The sequence below is a fragment of the Anolis sagrei genome, chromosome 1 (genome assembly GCF_037176765.1).
Source record: "Anolis sagrei isolate rAnoSag1 chromosome 1, rAnoSag1.mat, whole genome shotgun sequence".
Classification (NCBI taxonomy): domain Eukaryota; kingdom Metazoa; phylum Chordata; class Lepidosauria; order Squamata; family Dactyloidae; genus Anolis; species Anolis sagrei.
Window position 1 is genome coordinate 152676984 of NC_090021.1, and position 23974 is coordinate 152700957.

The window sequence follows — 23974 nt, forward strand, 5'->3', positions numbered from 1 at the left end:
GCATTTATTTTCCTCCTTTAATGCAAAGTAAAATTCATTTTGAATGCATATCCCCTGGCCTAAATTCATGTTAAATTCCATTTTCTGCATTACTGAACAAAATTGTGGAATTTTCTTCTTTGCAACCTTTCTTGAGATAGAATTGTTTTAATGAAGATCAAAGTTTCCAGAATTGTGCAATTGTTTTTATTTGTCAACGTGGAATATGGTGTTTTGTAATTCTTATTATTTACTTTATTTATACCCCGCCTTTCTCCCCGAGGGAATGCAAGGCGGCTAACAGCCACACACTTTATTCAATTTAGAACAAAGCAGATAACAAAGATTTAAAAAAACAATTAATTAATTACAATCATGAAACAGGATTCTAATGGGTATCAAGTGATTCATGAAACTAAAACAGATTGCAAGTTACTGGTCAGGGAAAATGTTGCACACTGGAATTTATTATGGAAAAAACAGATCATGACAAAAATGTCATAAAATGTCATAAATAAATAAATTGAAATAAATTAATCACATCCAAATGATATCAGAATTAGATACAACATTATCAATAAACATAACCTTTGTTTTGTTCACATAAAGAGGTTCTATACTCAAAACAGTGATAATACACTTTCATATTTTCCTAGAATACCTGCCTCGTAAATGATAATTAAAACCAATAATCCAATTTTCTATTTATTTTGAAAATGCTTCTGTGTTATTGGGGGAGGGGGAGTGAATCCAGACACTTCGAGTGTAATTGTTTATAGTACAAAAAAGGGTCTCTTTTAAGACCTCTTCCAAAATGGTTAGTGTGACCATATGATGAAATGGCCTAAGCATAATGATGATTAAAGCAAGAAAGTGCCTCCTGCGAGATAGTTAACCAGATGAAGTTAAGCAAGATAAGGCCAATTCCAGGCTCCCCCCGCCCCCCTTTCAGAACCCTGGCAATCTTCATTTTCAGCTACATTGTATAGTGCAAAGTGCTTTTCCCTGAGATTAGGTATTGTGGCAGAAGCTAAAACTGCCTTTTTCCCCTAACCATGCCAGAATACAACCTTCTTTTCTTTTTGTACTAACAAGACTGCTCTACCACTACAGCCCACTCTAAGTAATTAAATCAATCCTTTGTACTTACCGTATTCTCTTCTAGTGAGGGTACTAGATCTGATTATATGCTTCATGCATATTCAGAGTACGGCCCTGACAGCTCTTTAATGAGCTCTTACTTAATCAGTACGAACAATGTTCATCTTGTTCTTTTCCCCCTTCATACATTAGAGCGAGGAACAGTTGGGAAAAAAATGAAACATCCAGCATTCATTTGAAAAATATATTGTACTTTGAAAAGTGTCTAAGCTGGGGAAGTTGCATTCTGCCCTTTAAAAGTCTGATGGACAAATTGGATTACTAGTATTGGATTAAATAACAAATGGTTAGAGGAGAAATGAGAGAGCTCGCTGTGATCACAGGCTTTTAATATATTTTTTTCTACTTATAGAGCTGAAGGGGTCTTTAACCAGTTATTAAAGTCAGGATTAATTTGTAATGGTCCAACTTACTAGTTTTAAAAGGGGTCTTTCCTTTTCTCTAAAAAGGACAAAAACAATAGCGTAATGTATATGTTGTGTTGCAAAAAAAAAAAAAAAAGGCGACGAAGAAAACCCATTTCATTCCATGGCAATGAGTTTGCATCCAAATGCTAAATCATTTACAAACATGCCTCACTCTTCATCTAAATAATATGTGTAGTGGTGATTCTTCAGGAAATTACATGGAGGTGTGCTTAACAGCCATTTATTTTTTTGCCCATTTGTACAGGATGAGCTTAACAATTTGTTTTATATTGGATGTAGATTGAAAAGCAACATACCCCCTGATTGAGCTAGCTTTCCAAAGTTATTGCAAAACAATTGCTTGCCTGAGAAACTTATTTCCATCTTTACAAAAAAGAAAAAAAATACAAGTAGAGATTTGAGTTGTGTCAATGAACTACAGACATTTTTCCTTGCTGAAGGGAAACTAATACCAGATTTTGTGTGTGTGCGCGTGTGTGCGTATACACTATACATTTAGCAATTTCATGAGAAATTTTAAATTTGAGTTTTAAAACCAATTTCATTGTGCTGTAATGTGTTTTCTTTGTTATTGTCGTTGGTGGAAAATTTCAAGTCTTGGGCCAGAAAGCCCGGACTGCTGTTAATATTGCACACATGTGTCATTTCAGTGATAAAAAAGGAAGGACTTTGTCAGGCTACAATTGGCCTTTTTCCAAATGCCAAGCTTTTTTCTTTTTTACTCTTTCTTCCTTTGTTGCTGCCCAGGGATTTGTGCCTATCACAACCTATATCACATGACCAGTGTCAGGGCATCGTATGGCCCAAAGAGATCACAAAACCGGCTAACCTAAACGATAGCTTGAAAAACACTGTGGAAAAGAGTGGTGCTCTTTGAAATGAATTATGTATTTCACACTCTTAACTATTTAGCATGTATCCATAGATATGTGTCTGCCATGCCCTTTGATACATAAAGGCACGACTTACCTCGACTCTTTCTCCTATTAACTTTACAAGCTTTTCAAATTGTAGGATGTCATTAGGAAGAGAAACCATTCCAAATTACACTCTTGACTCTAAGCTAGGCCTGGGATATTTGTTGTCAAAGCATTCCCCATCAGAAGTCAGGACACATACATTAATCTCATTTCTGTGACTTGCCAAATCTATTCATTAGAATAAAAGATTTTAATTATATGCTGCATTCCAAAGAGTAATTCTAAGCAGCTAGCTTTGGATCGAGAGCTGCATTAGCATAAGAAGTTCTGGCAGTAGTGCTTTTCTGCGAACTTTTGTGCAAGAGCTAGTGAGAATTATAGTGTGATGTTGTGCAAGAGACTGTGTAACAGCTTTTGCTGGCACGTATCTTAGAAGTGTTGTGTAGGAGTATGCCATCCAGTCTCCCATTGTTCCCACTACGCGAAGCAGGGGAAGATCAGTGGAAGCCATTCCCTTGCCTACCTTCTCCTCTCTTAGTGCTACACCCAAAGCCACCCTTCCTTGGGTGTTGGATGGGAGGGGCAGGATTTCAGGCAGAATTAGTGGTTCTTCTTTGGCCTTTAAAGATCACATCGTGCTAGCATGGTCTTGCAATATTTTTTTTTATCAAGCAACCATCTCAGAAGCCTACCTACATTTATTTTAGGCCCAGATTCTGAAAACTGGAAGCAAGCCAAATGCTCCCAAGTACTTCTGCCTCCTATGCACCGTAGTGACATATATACAATGACTACTTTTTCTCCACCTTGGTTCCGATTCTGATCCTCCAGTATAATAGACTAGGAAGATTGATTGGTGTTGGCTGTTCACTGTGGACTTTGACCACTCTAGGGGCTTTATACCTTTTCCATTATTGTGTCTGAGTTTCTTCCATAATCCCATTGACCTTATATCTCGCCACCTCTTCTCAGCTCCTCAAAACATTACTCTCTTTACTGGAAGTTTGTCTCTCAAGCAGAAGAAAATGCATGGCTGGTTGCAAAGAATGGCAAATTTGTCTTGAATCTCAACTAAGCTGGGGTTTTGGGGGGGGGGGCAGGGTTATAATAGAGGATAGAATACACTGCAACTGTATGTAGGATTCTTTCACAGCTCTTGTCAGGTGACCAGAAACAAAGCATGACTTGTTGTTTTTTTTAAACTTAAAATTGATATCTGAATCCTGGTTTAGATTTATTTATTATTTATTTCGAGCTTTTATAACCCGGTCTTCTCGACCACCGAAGAGGGACTCAGGCCGGCTAACAGCAGAGGGTTAAACTACAATAAGATAAACCACAGTAAAGATCATAATACAATAGTACAAAAATACATTAAAATACAATTATACAATTATACAACTTACAAAAGATTGCTTACATTTTTACCGATAACTGCATATAGACATGCCCTAATGCAAGCAGATGTTTTTAGCTACTCGCAGAAATATTTGAATTAGTTCATTTTTATTGTCGAAGGCTTTCATGGCCGGAATCACTGGGCTGTTGTAGAGTTTTTTTCGAGCTATATGGCCATGTTCTAGAGGCATTCTCTCCTGACGTTTCGCCTGCATCTATGGCAAGCATCCTCAAAGGTAGTGAGGTGCAAGCATCCTCACAACCTCTGAGGATGCTTGCCATAGATGCAGGCAAAACGTCAGGAGAGAATGCCTCCAGTGTTTCTCAACATTCCTAATACTGCGACCCCTTAATCCAGTTCCTCATGTTGTGGTGACCCCCAACCATAACATTATTTTCGCTGCTACTTCATAACTGTCATGTTGCTACTGTTATGAATCATAATGTAAATATTTGATATGCAGGATGTATTTTCATCAACTGAACCAAATTTGGCACAAATACTTGATACGGCCAAATTCGAATTCTGGTGGGATTGGGAGAGGGGAGTTAATGTTGTCATTTGGGAGTTGTCGTTGGTCTACAATCAAAGAGCATTCTGAACTTCACCAATGATGGAATTGAACCAAGCTTGGCACACAGAACTCCAACAGAAAATGCTGGAAGGGTTTGGTGGGCATTGACCTTGAGTTTTGGAATTGTAGTTCACCTACATCCAGAAAGCATTGAGGACTCTAACAATAATGAATCTGGACCAAACTTGGCACAAATACCCAATATGCCCAAATGTGAACATTGGTGGAGTTTGGGGGGAAATAGACCTTGCCATTTGGGAGTTGTAGTTGCTGGGATATATAGTTCACCTACAATCAAAGAGCATTCTGAACTTCAATGATAGAATTGGGCCAAACTTCCCACAGAGAAACCTCATGAACAACAGAAAATACTATGTTTTCTGATGGTCTTTGGCGACCCCTCTGACATCCACTCACGACCCCCCCCCCCAGGGGTCCCGACCCCCAGGTTGAGAAACTTCTCTAGAACATGGCCATATAGCCCTGAAAAAACCCCTACAACAATCTAGTTCATTTTTGTCCTGTTGTAGATCATTTAATCAACAGTTGAATCATGGTTAGAATTCAAAAGCAGGTGACAGAATATTCATTCAAGAAATTCTGTGCTCTTTTCAAACTTTTTGTCCACAGTATAGAGATAAAAACTTGTTATAATAGGTTTCTTTTAAGAGGAAAGGAGACTCATCTATCACATGGAAACTAGTAAAACTTTGGCTAGACAATGCTATTCTTATGTGGATTGGGAATTGGTTAACCGGCCATACCCAAAGTTTCATTTTTATTTTCTGTTTCCAAATGTTTGAATTGGAGCCAAAGAAGGGGGAGAAACTTTGGTCGTTGAATTTGCTCAAATATTTGTTTTCTAATATCGGAATATTTTTGTAATATTAGAATATTATGAGATGCTGAGTTATTGAGAGAAATGAGCCCAAGGGGGGTCAATAGCAACAAAAGCACCTCAGAGATGGCTCCTTCATGACCAGGAGATATAATTTTGCACAACATGGGAACAGGAACACCTGAGAAAAATGTATAGCTATGAAAATGACTGGCTACACTTTTCTGTTTTCATGTTAAACGTGAGAACGATAGCTATCACAAATGAAGGACTGATTTATCCTGGATACTTATCATTACTTCAGCTCACATAATTGTTCATACTTCGTTAGCTGCAATCTGTATTGCAGACAAACCAGAAGAATTTTGTAATGTCCCAAACTTGTAGATGTACCAATTAATACTGATAGTCTCATTAGATGTGGTTGTCAGCATTGACAAATGTATGTTCGAGAAGTAGGGCAACGTATATCGACAGAATTTCAACTAGGATTGCCAGCATTCATTCATATGTACATTCCACATGTTCACACCACACCACCATCTTATACATTGGTAGAAAGAAACTGAGTGCTGCAGAGTCTTAAAACAGTGGATCCTTTACTAATACAACTCAACTACACTTCACTTCTAGAAGAGGAAAAATGCCAGCATAGACAACTATGGAGCCTTCATAAAAATGCTCTTATTTTATTTTTAAAAAACTGGTTATAGCTAATGTAAAAGAAAATAAGCATAGTATAAGGTAAAAGAGAGGCAGTGTGGTATAGTGGTTTGAGCATTGAACTAAAACTCTGAAGACAGGATTCAAATCCATACTTGGCCACAAAATCTTGTGAGAGCTTCACCTTAGGGTCTCCATAAGTCAAAAAGAACTTGAAAGCACGCAACAACAAAGGTAAAAGTCAGTTTCAACAAAGGTTTTCACCATCCTCAATTTTGTGCAAACTTGAAAAGTGAGCAGAACATAACGTTGCCACTTTCTCCCTATACTTTGTTAGACTTCCAAGTTGTTGCATGTATACCTCCCACTTTTATTTACATTCAGACAAAAGGGTTTTTGGTGAATTTCATTTGGAGCTTTGACTTTCAGATGTTTAACTGCCGAGTTCCAATCAGGTCAGTCTTGCTATAATGGAGTGACTGACTATGACCTAGGATATCCCCATTGCAACTTTCTAGGTGTTGTTAGGCAAGCTACTATCTTCATCTTTAGTCTTTGTTCTTATTTACATCGTTACTAAAAGTACTGATGGCATAATGTGTTCAAAGTGTCTTGAACTGTAATACTAGCATGCTCTTATTACCTGGCTGTGAGCCACTTTGGGTTCCAGTCCTGGGAGAAAAGTGGAAAACAAATAAATATAAAGAGGAGGAGGAGGAGGTGTTAAGATATGACGCCCTTAGAAAAAGGGCTCTACTGATAAGGAATTTTTCCTATTCGAGAACCTTCTGCCTGTCCAATGATTACATGGGGGAGGGGGGAGAAAATTGTCACCAGTCACATTCCTGATGGCTAAAAGTCCTCTCAAAATGGGGTGTTCTGGTGGCATGTTGAACTGCTGTATCCATAGCAGCTTTGTTCCTCTGAAATTATGTCTGGGCCAAGCCATACTAGAGTAGCCATAGGTAGTTTTCCCTCGTTGCTTTCAGAAAGTAAAATGCAAGCCTGAAAAACCTGGTAAACATATGTCTCCACACACACATATCTTCTGCTCTTCTATGATGTGCATAGCTTGAGATGTAGTGGGAAAGCCATTACTCCATTCCTTGGTTCTCATTTGGAATTGCACTCTTGAGACACAATCCCATGCACATATACCTCACCGTAATTATTGGTGAACTTAATGGAGTACCAGCAGGCCCGTAGCCAGGATTTCATTTCAGGGGGGGCTAAAAAATTTTCAGGGGGGGTTTCGGGGGGGGCTGAGTTTCGGGGGGGGCTGAGTCTGAGTGAAAGACGGTCTAGCCTAGCAAACCTTTTGTATCATTACCCCAATACCCCCATGCATATGGGATATATTGAGTATGGTGATCAGATCATGATATGAATAGACATAACAGTTTAAATAGTGCACCAGTAAGGCCTTTTCGCGAACCACCATGAGAATTTCGGGGGGGGGCTGAAGCCCCCCGAGCCCCCCCCCCCCCTGGCTACATGCCTGAGTACCAGTAGGCCCTGCTACATCCATGAGCTATTTCACCATTGCTCTTATAAACTGATACTTAATAGGTGGTCTCTTGGCAGGCCATATAAGAACAGGGAGCATGTTTTTTTGCTGCTCCAGAGGGAAGAACACAAACCAGTGGATTCAAATTACAAGAAAAGAGATTCTGCCTAAATGTAGGAGGAACTTTTTTTTTAACCTGTAAGCATTGTTCATCAGTGAGACAATACCTTGGAGCATGGCAAACTTAGGAAGTCTTTAAAGAGTTTGTCCAAACGTAGTATATAAACATAAAAATGAAAAAAGATAAAATGTAGGAGATACGATATGCCTTTTTAATACTTTGAACAGTCTGTACTTTCACCCTCTAGACCATGTATGGGAGTGTTGTCTTTCCCTCTGCCTTGGAAGCCCTGTGCACTCCCTTCCAGAGCAGATTTCTTAGGACTCTTCTAGAACTCTTCTATGAGGAAATTAAGACAGCTTTTATTCTCATGTGGCCATTTTGGGACCCAAAATATAATATTTAAATATTTGTGGTTAAAATCTCAAAACATATATCTATATTTTATGACGTCGTCATGTTGAAAATCTACAACAGAGGCCATTCAGATTTATCACTTGGTTACACTATCTTGTGTTGATACATTCAAATTTTCCCTTTTTTAAACAGGAAGAAACACAGAAGAAGAAGAAGCTATGATGCAAGAATGGTTCATGCTAGTCAATAAGAAAAATGCCTTAATAAGAAGAATGAATCAACTCTCCCTCCTGTAAGTATTGCCAGTTATAATGTACAAATCCTTTAGCCTTTCTGCTTTTTTTCTGTATGACCTTGGAGTGTTTCCTCCTGAGAGCTAGGTACTGGTGGTTTCTTGGAGTAGCTTAGTTTTTGCAACATCACAAACACGAATGGATGAAACATGTAATTCAGTAAATGTAATACGCTGATTTTAAAATGAGAGAATGAAAGCAAATGGTGCTAACTCGTGCATAGCCAACCTTAATCAAGAGATTCATACTTTTTTCTTTGTGAGAGATTTAGGCTGGATCCATCCATACAGTCATGCCTACCAGCTAGGTCTTCCCTAAAATGGCTTGAGGAATTCACTCTTTTTAAATTCCAATATGAATTTGACTCTTACCTCCTTTACTCTTTGCAAATTTAATTATGTGGTTCTTGGTTTAAAAACATTTTTAAATTATTTAAGAATGCATGCCTTTGGATAAAATGTATCCAGAAAGATATCCTTTGATTTATGAGGGGGAAAAAGAAATTTTATGAGAAAAATAATTTAATATGAATTTAAATATGATTTTTTTCTGAATTAAACATGACAGATTAATGTAGAACTGGGTTGCAACAAACTGATGAATTAACACACACGAAGCATTTGTTCTTAGTCTCACTATTAAATTAAATGAGCGAACTCAAAGTCAGAAAGGGAACTCTGTGGTCACTACCTGAATCAATACAATCTTTTTACACAAGAAACTACTTGATATCCAATAACACTATTTGTTGATCCAACCCAGGATTGTGTACTATTAAGTCTCAGCAGTTTTCCAGGGTTACAGACTTATTCTGGTTTATCATTTTGATATAGGGGACAAGCAAAACAAAACGATGTTCTCAACTAGAACAGCAGGTAAAGAGATGGGAACCATGCTTGGCCCCAATGCTGCTTCTGAACAATTCCCAAGCTGAACTATTGCATCTGGAACAACTGCCAGTTTATCCTAGTTAAAAAGAAACCTTTGGCCAACCTGTGCAGTGACTAAATTTAATTGGGATTGTAAAATATACAGCTGACAAAGCTGCAAGACATACAGCTTTGTCAGAGAGAATGAACTCTTTGTTTTGAAGCACACATTCCACCGGGCACTGATCCTGTGTAAGATGTTCAGGAATTAAATGCCTAAATCCAACTTCATCTTTGTACTCCACACAGTGGAGCTTCCCAGCCCTGCAGGCACATTTTGGGGGTTCACCAGAGATCTTGGGGAGGGGGTTGAACCCTCAGTCCTAATTCAGTTGAAAAAAGAAGTTTTATCAGTGGAATGGCCAATGTGAGTGACCATGGAACAGCATTATGTGAGTTGGTCCTTTTGACACTAACCTTTAAGGAAGGCCTAGAACAATTGCTCTAGTTTTCCCTGGTAGTGGCTTCTCTTTTGACAATGATTTATCCCTAAAAAGAATAAATATACCAGAATGCTAAGATTCCTTGCACTTAATTCCCAAACACCTGGAGACTGTTTCCAGCTACTGAATAGCCAGGGTGTTGTACAGTGAGTTGATTGCATTTAATGATGGAAACTAGGTTTCAAAGGCAAACCTTAGCAAGGCCAGTTTCAAAGTAAAGCCCAATCATCCGTATTGGTAAGCAGATTGTTGGGGAATCTGAGCAGTAAGGCTCGAAATAATCCTCAGTTGGGATGATTCCACCACAAATATAACAGAGTACCACTGAGTAAACTTCATAACCACAGAAACTTACATGTGGCAAAACTGGGATAGCCTTCTACGAGGTGTATTTTTTAAGTAAGGTCCGTTTGAACATAAGTACACAACGAAAGTTTATTTCAAAAAAGAGTTCACTGTAATCAAAGAAGGGCGACCGGAGCGGTCCTCATCATGGACGTTGTCACGGCCATCTTTGAACTGTTGTACCCACTTACGCACTTTGCTTTCACTCATAACAGTATCACCGTACACTTCACAAATCTGTCGATGAATTTCTGCAGCAGGCAGGTTCCTTGCTGACAAAAACCATATCACTGAGCAAACCTCACATGCAGAGGGTGAGTTGATAGTCTTAAACATTTTTAAAGCACAGAACAGAACCGTACAGGTTAGCTACAGAGCGGAAACTGAGCACAGTTGTTCCCGAGGCATGCCGGTACACGACGCATGCGCTCGTTGCAGTATGCACACGAACTACTAGTGTCTACAAAAAAACGGACCTTACTTAAAAAAAAATACCCCTCGTATATCTTAGGATGGATCAAGATTGCAAAGTCAGAACTTTAGGCTGGAATCCCCCAGCCCATTCCTATCTCTAGTCTAGCTACTCACTGAGATCTGGAAACTTGATGACACAAGAGACTTGTGCAGTCCAGGATGAAACCCAACACAGATTTAAGTTCCAAGTATTATTGAGGTTTATCTTAGGATAAGTGAGGCAGTATTACCAAATCAAGCCTATGTGTGCATGCACCTGCATGTGCTCTAAATAAACATTAATGCAAGTGTATTCTAAGTTCTACAGTAGTAGGTTATAATGTGCTAATGTGCAGACAAGATATAGTGATGATTACCCGTAATCATTCAGGTTTATTTTGGAGAAAAATTAAACGTAATTCTTTAGAATAAATTCTAAGATTTTGGAGCTTTGCTGGCTGTGTGATGACCTATGTTATTGGTATTATTTCTATTTTTTTAAAAAAAAAACCCTATCACCCTATGGATTCTTATGAGAGCTTTAAATAGCAATTTTGGGGGCTACAATTCTGGCAGTAGCAATGCTACTTGGATGGTTCTAAGGGCCCTTTTTGATAGACCCAAAACCCAGGAGAAACTGGGTTCCTCCCAGCTTTCTATCCCCACACCCTCCCACGACCTCGGGCTTTCCCTCAGGATGGATTCCAGACCCCCAGTTTCCAATCCAAAACTCACACAAAGCCCCTCCAGAGATCTCTCCTGACACACAAAAATGATTTGTCATGAGGTGGGGGGGGGGGGGAGAGAAATCCCTCCCTCCCCCACCTCCTGATGTATCATTTTTGCCCATCAGGAATACTCTCTGGAGGGACCTGCACATTCAGCAGGCCCCTTGGGTAGGTTTTTTTTTATTATTAAATGGGAGGGCCTGACCGGGTGAGTGTCCTCCTGATGAACCAGGATGGCTGTGGGGATTCACCCCCTGGACTACAGAAACAGTCCTGGGAGGCAACCCCACGGGGCCCACACCTGGAAAAATCCAGACCTTACCTTAAGGTCCGGATCTTTGCAGGTGTCAAATTAATGTGGAGTAAACTGGGAAATCCCAGTTTTCTCCGCATTAATGTGGGTTAACCTGGGGTGTCATTTTGACATCTCAGGTCAACCTGTTAGCTATCAGGGGCTTTAGGGCCTGTGTAGAAGGGCCCTACAAGTGTTGTCCCAAAAAGTAATTCCTCCATGTCCCAGTTCCGATAACCTGACCCTAGTCTTTTGGGATCTATAAGTACTGAAAGTAATTTAAGAAGTTATTATGTGCACACACCAAAAGGGATTAGAAGTCCCCCCAAAAAATACAAGGCAGAATTTGGGACTGGGCTACCAAAGCCTGTCTTTCGTGTCATCAAAGACAAAGCCTGTATTTCGTGTCAACAAAACATCAATTTCCTAAAAGGATATTTGGTAGTGCTCTGATCAGTGTCCCTTTCACATATTCCCTCCACTAGAAGCACACAAATCTATGCTGACTCTGATCCATAAAGCATGCAACTTTGATACAAAATTCAGAGCAACCAACAATTTCTCCTTTCCAGCTGCTCCTTGCTCACTCTCTCATCCCAAGAGGTTTCCACTGTCCTAACTACCCCACCACTGCAGCCAGCTTAGTCGGTTTTCTTTCTGTCTAGTTTTTTTTAAAAGGTAGTTTGAATGGTGGGTCTAGAAAACAAAACACTGATTCCAGATGCCTCCCAAACCTTTGTTTTTTTAATAATATCTCTGGGCACACATGATGCCAAGGATATTCTCAAGAAAAGAAAATTAAGTGGCTGGAAGCTGGTAAGGTAAGAATAGGAATAACATTTGTTTTCCTTTTTCTAATTCTATGAGAAAAAGGTGATCTCTAGGACAATCAAGAGATCTGGTTCTCATTGGCATCACTTTGGAGATTCCAGTGCTAGAATCAGAGACAGGCCTTGAAAATCAGGTCATGTCATAAAAATGGGCAACATCCACCTAAAGACAAACTTTGTTCCGATGCATCCATTTGTTTAGAGTAGCTTAAAACCTAAAGTGAAAAGTCAGTTCCGTGTCCCCAAAATCAATGTAAATTAAAGGTTCTTTAAAGTGTTTAATGATTTAGTAATTAACATATTGATGAACTTTTGCAACTTGCCTAGAGAGAAAGAACATGATCTAGAAAGGAGGTACGAACTGCTGAACAGAGAGCTAAGAGCGATGCTTGCCATTGAAGGTAAGAAAACTATTTAAAAGTTATGATTTTCGCCCATGAAAGAGTGTTGTTGTTTTTTAGATAGAACTGAAAAACTAAGTGGTGATGTCTAAACCAAATTTCTTCGGAACCTGTGTAAACAAGTGTTAAAGTCACTCTTAAAATGAACTTGAAGTGAGGTGGGGACTCATTCCCTGGTCATTTTGGTTCGTTTTCTTAAGGTAGAACGATATTAGCTTTGACTCAATAGTACTGGTTTTCCCTCAGTATGAAATTCATTGGGGGTTTTTTTTTCATCTTAAACATTTGTTAGATGAACCTTATCCACTCTCATTATAAAAATTTCATCATCATGTTGAGTAAATATTTCATCAGGCAGGATGACAAGGTTAGTGCAATCCTTTGGACATATATTCTTTATACTCTGTAGTTTTCCAAGAAGCCAGTCACCTCACCTGAATGAAAACTCATGAACAGATTGACTCAGAGGATAAATTAAACAATTGCCTCCTCTTCATAATGCTTTCAAATAACTATACAATAATCCAACATGTGATTTATAATAAAAGTGAACATCTAGATAGGTTAAACTACTGCTTTAGCTTATTTTGTTATTTAAATATGCCAAGTTTTTTTTAATAAAGCTGTTTTACTTCTACCTTTCAGCCACAAATTCTGTCTTTAACGGTTCAAAGATGTTTGCTTAAAAGTTAATCCTCTGGGCTCTGTAAAATGGACCTTTTGTCTAATCAATGCAAATTGATTTTGCTATTCTGTATTGACCTCTTAACCCTTTGACTGTCCATGGTAATTTCTTTCTTCACCTGATAAGGTACCTGATCCATAATAAATCAATTCTAATTAGTTTAGAGACATCACTGAAAGCATGGTTTGAGGGGGAGGCAAGGGGTGTCAGGTAGCTTTCTAATCCACTTCTTTGTAGTTTCTTGACAAACTCAAGAACTACTGGAGGCCTGAATAAAACCTAAACCTAAACATATTCATTGCTTTCAAAGGAGGAATTTGACACCTACAATCATAAAGTCTTTAAAAGAACTAAAACTGTTGAGTCTAGGCTTCTGGAAAGTGTCCTTTTAAAGACCTTTCTTCTTCTTCAGTAAATGTAGGAAGTCACACTGAGTTAGATTTGTGTATATCACATATTTGGGAATAATGAGGACACAAAACAAAAGAAACATTATGTTTGTTATCATCTTTTTTCGGCAACACCTGTCCATCCCAGTCAAGTTGGATAGTGCAATACAGCTCCTTGGAGTTCAAGGCCAGCAGCTTCAGTCAGAAAAGCCACACACCCCTCTTCGAGGAGGGATAGAAGCAAAATATCCACCTCCTAAATAGCTGACAATCTGCATTCCTTTTACAATATCCTAAAATACAACATCTGAGGCTGTCATCCTTTTACCATACTGTAAAATCAGCCCTGTATTGTTGAAGGCTTTCGTGGCTGGAATCACTGGGTTGTTGTAGGTTTTTCAGGCTATATGGCCATGTTCTAGAACAGTGTTTCTCAACCTTCCTAATGCTACGACCCCTTAATACAGTCCCTCATGTTGCGGTGACCCCCAACCATAAAATTATTTTTGTTGCTACTTCGTAACTGTAATATTGCTACTGTTATGAATCATAATGTAACTATCTGATATGCAGGATGTATTTTCATTCATTGGACCAAATTTGGCACAAGTACCTGATACACCCACATTTGAATACTGGTGGGTTTAGGGGGGGCGGGGTTTATTGATTTTGTCGTTTGAGTTGTAGTCGCTGGGATTTATAGTTCACCTACAATCAAAGAGCATTCTGAACTCCACCAACGATGGAATTAAACTTGGCACACAGAACTCCCATGACCAACAGAAAATACTGGAAGGGTTTGGTGGGTATAGACCTTGAGTTTGGGAGTTGTAGTTCACCTACATCCAGAGAGCACAAACAATGATGGATCTGGACCAAATTTGGCACAGATACTCAATATGCCCAAATGAGAACACTGGTGGAGTTTGGGAAAAGTAGACCTTGACATTTGGGAGTTGTAGTTGCAGGAATTTATAATTCACTTAAAGAGCATTCTGAACATCACCAACGATAGAATTGGGACAAACCTCCCACACAGAACCCCCATGACTAACAGAAAATACTATGTTTTCTCATGGTCTTTGGTGACCCCTCTGATACCCCCTCATGACCCCTCTGGGGGTCCCGACCCCCAGGTTGAGAAACACTGTTCTAGAAGCATTCTCTCCTGATGTTTCGCCTGCATCTATGGCAGGAATCCTCCGAGGTTGTGAGATCAGCCCTGATGGTAGCCATTGTTACAATGACTGGAAACAATAACGTCAGCCTCTGAGTCTGTTAATTGGGAGGTATACGACTTCCACACCTTAACATTTCAGTTTTATTTGGAATGGGATCTAATGAGCTCCTCTCTTGGATCCACAGAAGAGGGAAGAGATGGTTTTCCCCTTCTCTTCGCTGATTTGGGGACAGAGCAGATTTGGGGTGTGGGGAATCTTGGGAGAAGAACAGAGGAAAATGTGCTATTGGACAAGTACCTGAAGGTGACCAATTACTCCACTGGATTATTTCATTCTTCTTCTGTCTCCAAGACTCACTTAGATGCCTCTTTATTTTTGTCTCATTGAACATAATAATAGCCTAGAAGTTGTCAGCATACACATTGGGTTGTCCATCTGCGACATAAATATAATGTTGTGTGCCAACAATACGCTATGCTTTGTGACATTGCACTGTGGAACGGTTGGTGTGCTCAACTGACCCAAGGCTTTGAAATGCTCAAATTATTGCTTTTATCTTTCATCCAGCACTATAACACAGAACTACTGTGGTCACACAGATGGCAAGGAAGACTTTATTTATATACCCATGACTATATTTCCATGGGATTTTCACCCCATGGTACAGATATCCATGGAAACTTCATGGAGTGTCACAGATAGCTTTGCTTTTAAGAACGGCAGGTAATAATCAGATGCATGTCCAAATGTAGATGTTTCCCGTGAATGCATATTCTTCTTCTTAAACAACGAAGATGGTTTGTGCAAGAATTTATCTTTTAGCAAACCTTTAAGAAAAAGCCAATCTTATTAATGAAGCACAGACATTATAGTCACTTCTTCCTACAATCGTATTTGTAATGTCACATCTGCTTCGTTTTCATGTCTCATTTCAGATTGGTTGAAAATATTCACCAAATAAATGGGAGAAAAGGAACAGGTCTTTGTTTAAGGCTATCCTTCCTTTGGGGAGGAATGTAAAAAAAAAAAACACTATGTGAATAAGAATGGCAAGGTTTCAGAAAACAGCCAGCTGGTTGTTAATGCCTCGTGTGCATTTGTGAAACATTAAAAAAAAAAGGTTTGCTACTAGTGCAGAAATCACGTTGTCTCATGTAAACATGGTGCAGCTATACAGGAGCCACCAGCTGAGTATTGAGGATCTTTTAACACCAGTTATTTCCTTGCATGCATTGCCCCTCATGTTCAAATGTAATGCCTCCTTAGAGAAGATAACGTTCATGTTTTGCACACCTTAGGAGGGGCGTATGTTCATTTCTCTGCCCAAGAAATGGATCATCTTTAGAATTTTGTACATCTTGATTCATTCTTGGCTTCAAGTTTGAAGTGGTGCTCTTCTTAAAAGGATTTATGCATAGGTTCACTATTTTCGTAGTTATGGTTTATATGATAAGCTTTTTATATTTAAAATCAATATGTAATCCTGTGGAGGAGCTTATCCCCTAAAACCCCATTTGTAAATCTATTTTAGCTTTGTTACACGGCGCTGCCACAGTATTCCATAGATTGATTAGGTTCAGCAGTAGAATCCTATCAAATGGCCTCCTCTGATGGCGATGCAAACTCTTTCAGGATTGCTAGTTGACTGGAACCAGAGATAAGGCTCGGGCTGCAATCCCCCAATGTGCTCTTTACAAAACTAGCATTAATTTTCATCAAAAGTGCAAAGCTTATTTTATAGCGACATGACGGAAGAGATTTTTTGGGGGGGAAACGACAGAACTTTGAGCATTTGCATTGTGGAGTTTTCTGCTAATATTTATCATTCTTGTTCCAATGTCTGTATATATTTTAACAAATAAAGGCACACATTTTTTTTCCAGAAAATTGTTTATAATGTACAGAATTTTAAGTCATTAAAACTGCTTGTTCCCAGAGATTGCACAAGTATATTCATAAGTACTTACGTTTAAATTAATATATACACACACATACCCCTTAGGCACAAGCACTTCAGAGTCACCCTGTTGATTTCAAAGGGACTTACTTAGAGCAATCCCCAGACCTTTAGTTAGCACAAAGAATTGTCTGGTGCACCTAATGCATTATCTGAAGTTTTTAAAGGTCAGAGTAACAGTTATTTTTTTACGTCTGAATTACTGTAATATCATTTCAATACGTTTTGCTTTTGTTCACCCTATAAGCATGACAACACATCAGAAGAAAGAATGATTGCCAAGAATGAAAAAGCTACTTAAATGCATACCAGAAATGTAAACAATTGGATATACCCACTTACCTAGGAGCAAGCCTCATTGAACTTAGTGAGACTTACACCTGAGTAGATATTTGTAGGGCAGCACTATTAAAATCCCCAGTCTTTTAAAAAGCATCTTACAAACTATCCCTACTTTCTAAAGTAGTTTCCTTTGTGGTATGGGAGCAGACGAGGTTGTCTGAAGATAAAACTAATTTAAACAAATACACAACTAGTTTCATGGTTTTTAGGGCCCTTCCAGGCAGGCCGTATATCCCAGAATTTGATCCCAGGTTTTGTGCTCGCTTCGGCAGCACATATACTAAAATTGGAACGATACAGAGAAGATTAGCATGGCCCCTGCGCAAGGATGACACGCAAATTCGTGATCCCAGGTTTTCTGTTTATCCCAGATTATCTGGCAGTGGGGATTCATATAATCCAGGTTAAAGCAGAAAACCTAGGATTAGATCCTGGGATATAGGGCCGGTCTAGAAGCGCCCTTTGACTCTTGTCCAATAGTGACAATTCTATTACTGTAGTAAAAGACTAGAGACATTATTTCCTTTATATCTCTACTAGCCATCCCCTGTCATGCGTTGCTGTGGTCCAGCCTGTGTAAATGTGTTTTGTGTGTATATGTGTGTGTGTATATATATATTTGTTTATATGTGTGTTTGTGTTTATATATGTGGTTTTGCACATGCGTTGTAATTTATTTTTTATTTTTGACTTTTTAAGTCCCTTCCACTGTGTTTTTCAGTGTTTTTATTAGTGATGGTCACTCATTGGCCTGATAGGTATATTGTGTCCAAATTTGGTGTCAATTCATCCAGTGGTTTTTGAGTTATGTTAATCCCACAAACGAACATTACATTTTTATTTATATAGATTTCTAAAGTTCTGAACTTTCTTTCTAACTTTGGAAAAATAACATTGGTATCCCAAACTGAGACTTCTTTCTATATAAATGCATTTAGGGTTGGACTGTAACAAACAAATATTGGGGTTGTAATTTTTAAGAAGTTTCTTCAAAAATGTTCATTAAGATTTGCAGGTTCCTTTAAATTTGATATTCAGTTTTTATAGCAAATACAATCAATTACTAATCATTATTATTCAAACATTAGGTGTGGATGAGATCAGAGTGCTCAGGACTATAGGGTTTTCTATTTGTCATAACCCTGACATGAATTGATTTGTAGGTGAAGTTGTTTGACAGACCTACTTACAGTGATGGTTAGATGGCTATGCTTGCTTTTTGGAGTTTGAAAATGGAAATCAGTATATCTATCAGCATTCAGATAGCCACACATAATTATAAATTAGGCTGGTACCAATGGAAACTGCAAGCCCTGATTAGAAAGAGAAAAATAGAAAACTCACTCTGTGTGTATGTGTGAAATGCTGTTTAAAGAATCATAAGTAGTATACAGGAAAGTCAGGTCTAGTCATCAACCAAACTTTTTGACTAACACGTCCTTAACTTTTGTTATAGTGTTGACTTGGAATTTTACTGAGCTCAGTGTGGCTGACTCTCTAGAAAGTATTTATTTATTTATTTATTAATTAATTATTTACAGCTTTTATATTCCGCCCTTCTCACCCCGCAGGGGACTCAGGGCGGATTACAGTGTACACATATATGGCAACCATTTAATGCCAATTTTAACATACAACATATACAGACATACACAGAGGCTATTTAACTTTTTCTGGCCACCAGGGGAGCTGTCGCTTTAATTGTCCATCTGCGACGCTGATGAAGCACTTTCGCATTCCCCACATGCTTCCCCGCTGGAATGCTTTGCTGGAGTCTTCTTTATGGCCTCATAAATCAATTAATTTAGCCTCCCCACACTTTTAGATGATACCTTTTTTTCCTACTTGACAGATGCAACTGTCTTTCGGGTTGCAAAGGTCGACAACAGGCTACACACTATTGGTTGGAAACCCACTCCAATCCAGGCTGGCTTCGAACTCATGACCTTTTGGTCAGAGTGATCTTAATGTAGCTGACACTCAGCCAGCTGCGCCACAATCCCGTAAATGCTTTGGAGCAGTGGTTCTCAACCTGTGGTCCCCAGGTGTTTTGGCCTACAACTCCCATAAATCTCAGCCAGTTTACCAGCTGTTAGGATTTCTGGAAGTTGAAGGCCAAAACATCTGGGGACCCATAGGTTGAGAACCACTGCTCTAGAAAGCCCTGAGTCGCCTTTGGGCTGATATGGGTGGAGTAAAAATTATTTATAAATAATAAATAAATAAATATTGCCTTTCACACACCTGGTTATGGGTCCCATTAAATATCACTGTGATTGTGTGATTATTTACCGTCTAAGAAGAGTTGCTATTGAAACAAAATACACTGGGGTTGCAATACTGAAAATGAACACACACACACCCCCCCCCCCCCCAGTAATCCACAATATGTATTTCAAGCACTATGTCATATGCATTGGCTTTAACTAACTCAGAGCTTTTTTGATTCTTTAAATGTATGCCTTGAAATGTAAAAACTCCACACAGTATGGCTAAGGAAACATGTTTTAATGTTTAAAGAGGGTGTAATAATACTCAAATTTAGTGTTAAGTAGTGAGATCATCAATAATGTTTATTTAAGTGAATTAATAATATCATTTGGGGTCCTTTCTTGTTAGTGCACCTTGGTTATTTTCTGCTTTTCTCAGTGGTATGTGTGTGTTTGTGTCTTCTCAATATACTAACTATTCAGGCAATTTAAAGAATGGATTAGGCATTCCTGACTTTTTACTGCTGTGTCTAAACTTTGTTGGGTGAGCCTGCATCTAATTTTTAATGTGTAAATAGGAGACCAAACTCACTCTCGCCCCACTTGCTTTCATGAAGCTTTGGAGCAGTTTGCTGCCTTGAATAAATTTGGCTTTGGAGGGGGGTCAGGGGGATTTGAACCAGCGCATTCTTGTGTGGTTTGTGAAGATTCACATGGTAACCATTGGCCTGCATTGTTCGGTTTATCTGAATAAGCACCAGCCATCTGAGTTTTAACATGATTGCCCAGGGCAATGGAGAGAGAAGAGAGAAATCCAAAAGCTTTGCACTGCCTTTCCTCTGTGTTTTTTTGGAAAGTGGATTGAGGAGAGGACTCCACATGAGTCAGGAGCGGATGGGGTTTTTCTTTTAAAGCGGGTGTCCTGTTTCCCTCCTGCCTCTCATTTGTTCTGCTATCTCCCTCATCATCTACTTCTCCTGCTTTTCATTGTTTACCTTCCTAATGAGGGAGGCGGGGCAGACTGGTGGTTGATTGACAGGTACAGGCCCTGGCAGTCTGGCCTGGAGAGCAGTTGTTTTGGAGTTTGAAGTGCTGCGATGTTCAATCTGCCCTTTTCAAATGAAACCCTGACGTGGTTTCCCTTATTAAAGGGGCAGACAGTGGAATTAGCAGGAGAGGAGCTGAGGTTTCATCAGTGTGTGGATGGCCTGTTGCTGTGTGTGTGTGTGTGTGTGTGTGTGTGTGTGGGTGGGTGGGTGTTTTCCCCTGTAACACCTTGGAGCAAGAAATTAAAAACCTGAGCAAAAAAATGGGCACCCAAAATAAAAACAAAACCCTTTAGGAAACCAAACTATTAGCTACCAAAGAATCTGTACTGTTGTTGAGGAGACTGTGTAACCTTGTCTAGCAGATGTGTTTTTACCTCAAAGAAAAATGCTAATTATCAGTATTTTTAAAGTTCTTCTGAAACATCTGGTGCCCAGTGTGAGACATTTCCGACTGCTAAGATGTAGTAGCAAGAGACAAAATTATCAACAGATAGGCTTTTGGAGGGGAAAAGAGGTTTATAGGGAAATTAGGGAAGAGATATATATACCTCTATATGTGTGTGTGCGCATGTGTTTTTCACTGTGGTATTTTTACATCTTCATTTTTCCCCCTTTCAAAAACAAAATCCTTATATACATCATCAGGGAATAGGGGTTGCCCTGATTATTCCAAAATAAGGAATGGGCACATTCACCGAAATCATGGTATGTTTCTCATTTCCAGACACAAAAATTTGGGAATGTACTGTATTTAATTCTGCAGAGATTTTTAGGGTGTGAACGGTATGTGAAATCAATCCACAAAATCTCACAGGATTGTTTATTTATCTTACTGGAAAAGATTGGATCTGATTCACCAAGCAGTTAACTAATGATTGTGCATGTTCCTTGCCTAAAACAATATCCTGTGAAATTCATGGGGTCAACACAAATCGGACAGGAAACCTGAAGGCATGTGCTCAGGAGTCACATGCGCCTTGCTACTTGAAAGTTAAAACAAATCCATAGGAATGTGAAATCATCCTTCTGCCCTCATTGGTCCTGAGAAAGGAAGGGGCCGCTTTGTGAAGCCCAGAGATCTGGCTCCCGATGTGTTTCAGTCTTACGCAGGTTACGCTTTCATGGCACAGAGTTCTGAATGTCTTTTTCTTTTCAGACTGGCAAAAGACCGAAGCCCAGAAGAGGCGGGAGCAGCTTTTGCTGGATGAACTGGTTATTCTTGTGAATAAGCGTGATGCGCTGGTCCGAGATTTAGATGCCCAAGAAAAACAGTAAGTTGGACATCTGAGCCAACAGAAATCAAGCTTTGTTTTTGTCTCACGAAGAAAACTCTGAAAGGGAAGGCCTGTAATCCAAAAGTGAAGCAATTAAATCTGCAGAAATTCTGGTTCTGGTTGCAATATCACCTGTCCAAGTAGATGGCTTGCCTTGATCTCTGCAGTGGGGCTGCCTTGGGGTCGGGAAGGTGTGCAACAGCTTTTTCATTGCTGCATGAAGAACTTTGTTAAGAAAAGTCTATTTTCTTTTCTTTCTTTCTTTAGAGCTGAAGAAGAAGACGAGCATTTGGAAAGGACTCTTGAGCAAAACAAAGGAAAGATGGCCAAGAAAGAAGAGAAATGTGTCCTTCAGTGACCAGCTTCCACTGGGCAAGCCTTGTGTCATGTTTTATAGTCTAATCCTCCTTTCAGGTTGGAAATCTTGACAACCAGACGAGAGGAATGATGTTTCAGAAACTGTTGAAGCGGTTGGCTAGACCAGCTTTTACCTGAATTGTTTTCGGATTCTTCCTTCTTTCCCCATCTCTCCCCCTTCCATTGAAGCAATATTACTTCCAAACTAGCTTATCACTGGGACTTACTTGCCGGTTTAGATGTAATGATTTCAAGTCAGCTTGCTTCCAAGTATCGCTACAAGCCTAGGGTTGCTTGTCTGGGGATAACCTGACAAATGTTCCTTGTCGAAAGAACTTGCAAATACACCCTTTGTATAATATCCTAGCATTGCAGAGCAGAGGAGGGGGAAAAAACCATTCTGAATTATTTTGTGTAGTCCCGACATGTGTAATATTTAATATGCTACCTACAATTTTATAGTTAGCTCATGCTTAGACCATTGAGTATTACAGCGTGCTATACCTACCAATGTTTTCTTTCAGCAGCAATTTTACTCTTACTGTACGTATAAACTTTTAAGGCTTTCCGTTGTGTTCAGAGGGCTGCCCTTTTTAACCCGAGAGCCTTGTGAGCTGAAGAAGTGATTGTAAAGATAAGACTTACTGACCCACCGTGTGATCGGTTTACAGCCACAACAAAAAAATCTTCTTTCAAAGTTATCCCATGTGTCCATTAATTATTTATTTGCCGCTTTTGTTGGACCTCTGCATTCTGGATCCACAACGCTGTTAATATTTATTCTGTATCCATCAGGGGCCTGTCTGTCTTGCCATTCTTTGCAGCAACAACAGAAGCAAAAAAGACTTGCCAGTTAATATATCCTTCTCTGATAATCCTGCTCATTTTTGTGGAAACTGTTGTGTTTATTTATTATAATACCAAATTATGTACATATTTTCAATAAAGCTGGATCTTTCTTACCATAACTCTCCTCGTCTGCCTCTCTTACTAAACCTTTCCAGGGTGGGAGGGGATCATTTGCTCTTGCTCCTCCAGTCTAAGTTGGTTTTCCTCGCAAGGGAATATTGCAGTTCCATGGTAGGACTTTGTTTCTTGTGTGTAGGTACCTTCAGAGTATTCTAAGGGCCCTTCCACACAGCCATATAGCCCAGGATATCAAGGCAGAACATCCCATTCCACAGTATCTGCTTTGAACTGGGTTATCTGAGCCCACATTGTCATATATCCCAGTTCAAAGCAGAAAATGTGGGATTTTATTCAGCTGTATGGAAGGGGCCTTGATATTCTGGGTTATATGACGTTGTGGAAGGGACCTTAGTTTAAGCAGTCTGTGAAATTTATCTATTCTTTCAATTCTCTTAAGCCTATTGGGAGAGGGAGAGAGGGATGATTGAGACTGAGTTGTAGGTTTCTTCAGGCTATATGGCCATGTTCTAGAGGCATTCTCTCCTGACGTTTCGCCTGCATCTATGGCAAGCATCCTCACTACCTCTGAGGATGCTTGCCATAGATACAGGCGAAACGTCAGGAGAGAATGCCTCTAGAACATGGCCACATAGCCTGAAAAAAAACTACAACAACCCAGTGATTCGACAATACAAGATTGAGACTTTTTTAGGATCCATGAAAAATATTTTCGGAGAAGGAAAAACACTGGAAGTCAACAAGTCGATTTAATTTTGGTGGAAAAAAATATTGTTCTTAAGGCTTTGGTGGCAGGAAAATAATGTGACAAGGAGGACTATGAAAAAATAACCCCCAAAATGAATCCCCCAGCAACAATATAATATTACATAACACTAATATTATGAATGATGTATTAATACTATGCTAATAATATAGGATGTTTTATGTCCATATGACTTG

At 39.2% G+C, this 23974-nt stretch overlaps 1 protein-coding gene and 1 non-coding gene across 5 annotated transcripts in view; both read left to right on the forward strand.

Moving 5' to 3' along the window:
* Positions 1 to 23073, forward strand: part of EHBP1 (EH domain binding protein 1) — a 265747-nt gene extending 242674 nt beyond the window's left edge. For all 4 annotated transcript variants that reach the window (XM_060784566.2, XM_060784585.2, XM_060784575.2 and 1 more), the window contains 4 exons: positions 8140 to 8239; positions 12588 to 12661; positions 21631 to 21745; positions 22016 to 23073. In XM_060784566.2, the coding sequence (XP_060640549.2) occupies positions 8140 to 8239; positions 12588 to 12661; positions 21631 to 21745; positions 22016 to 22106 (380 nt within the window). In that variant the 3' untranslated portion in view covers positions 22107 to 23073. The remainder of the gene's footprint in view (positions 1 to 8139; positions 8240 to 12587; positions 12662 to 21630; positions 21746 to 22015) is intronic.
* Positions 17472 to 17581, forward strand: LOC137095977 (U6 spliceosomal RNA). Its single transcript, XR_010909115.1, has one exon. It is a non-coding gene; the product is annotated as a U6 spliceosomal RNA (small nuclear RNA).
* Positions 23074 to 23974: the final 901 nt, after the last annotated feature.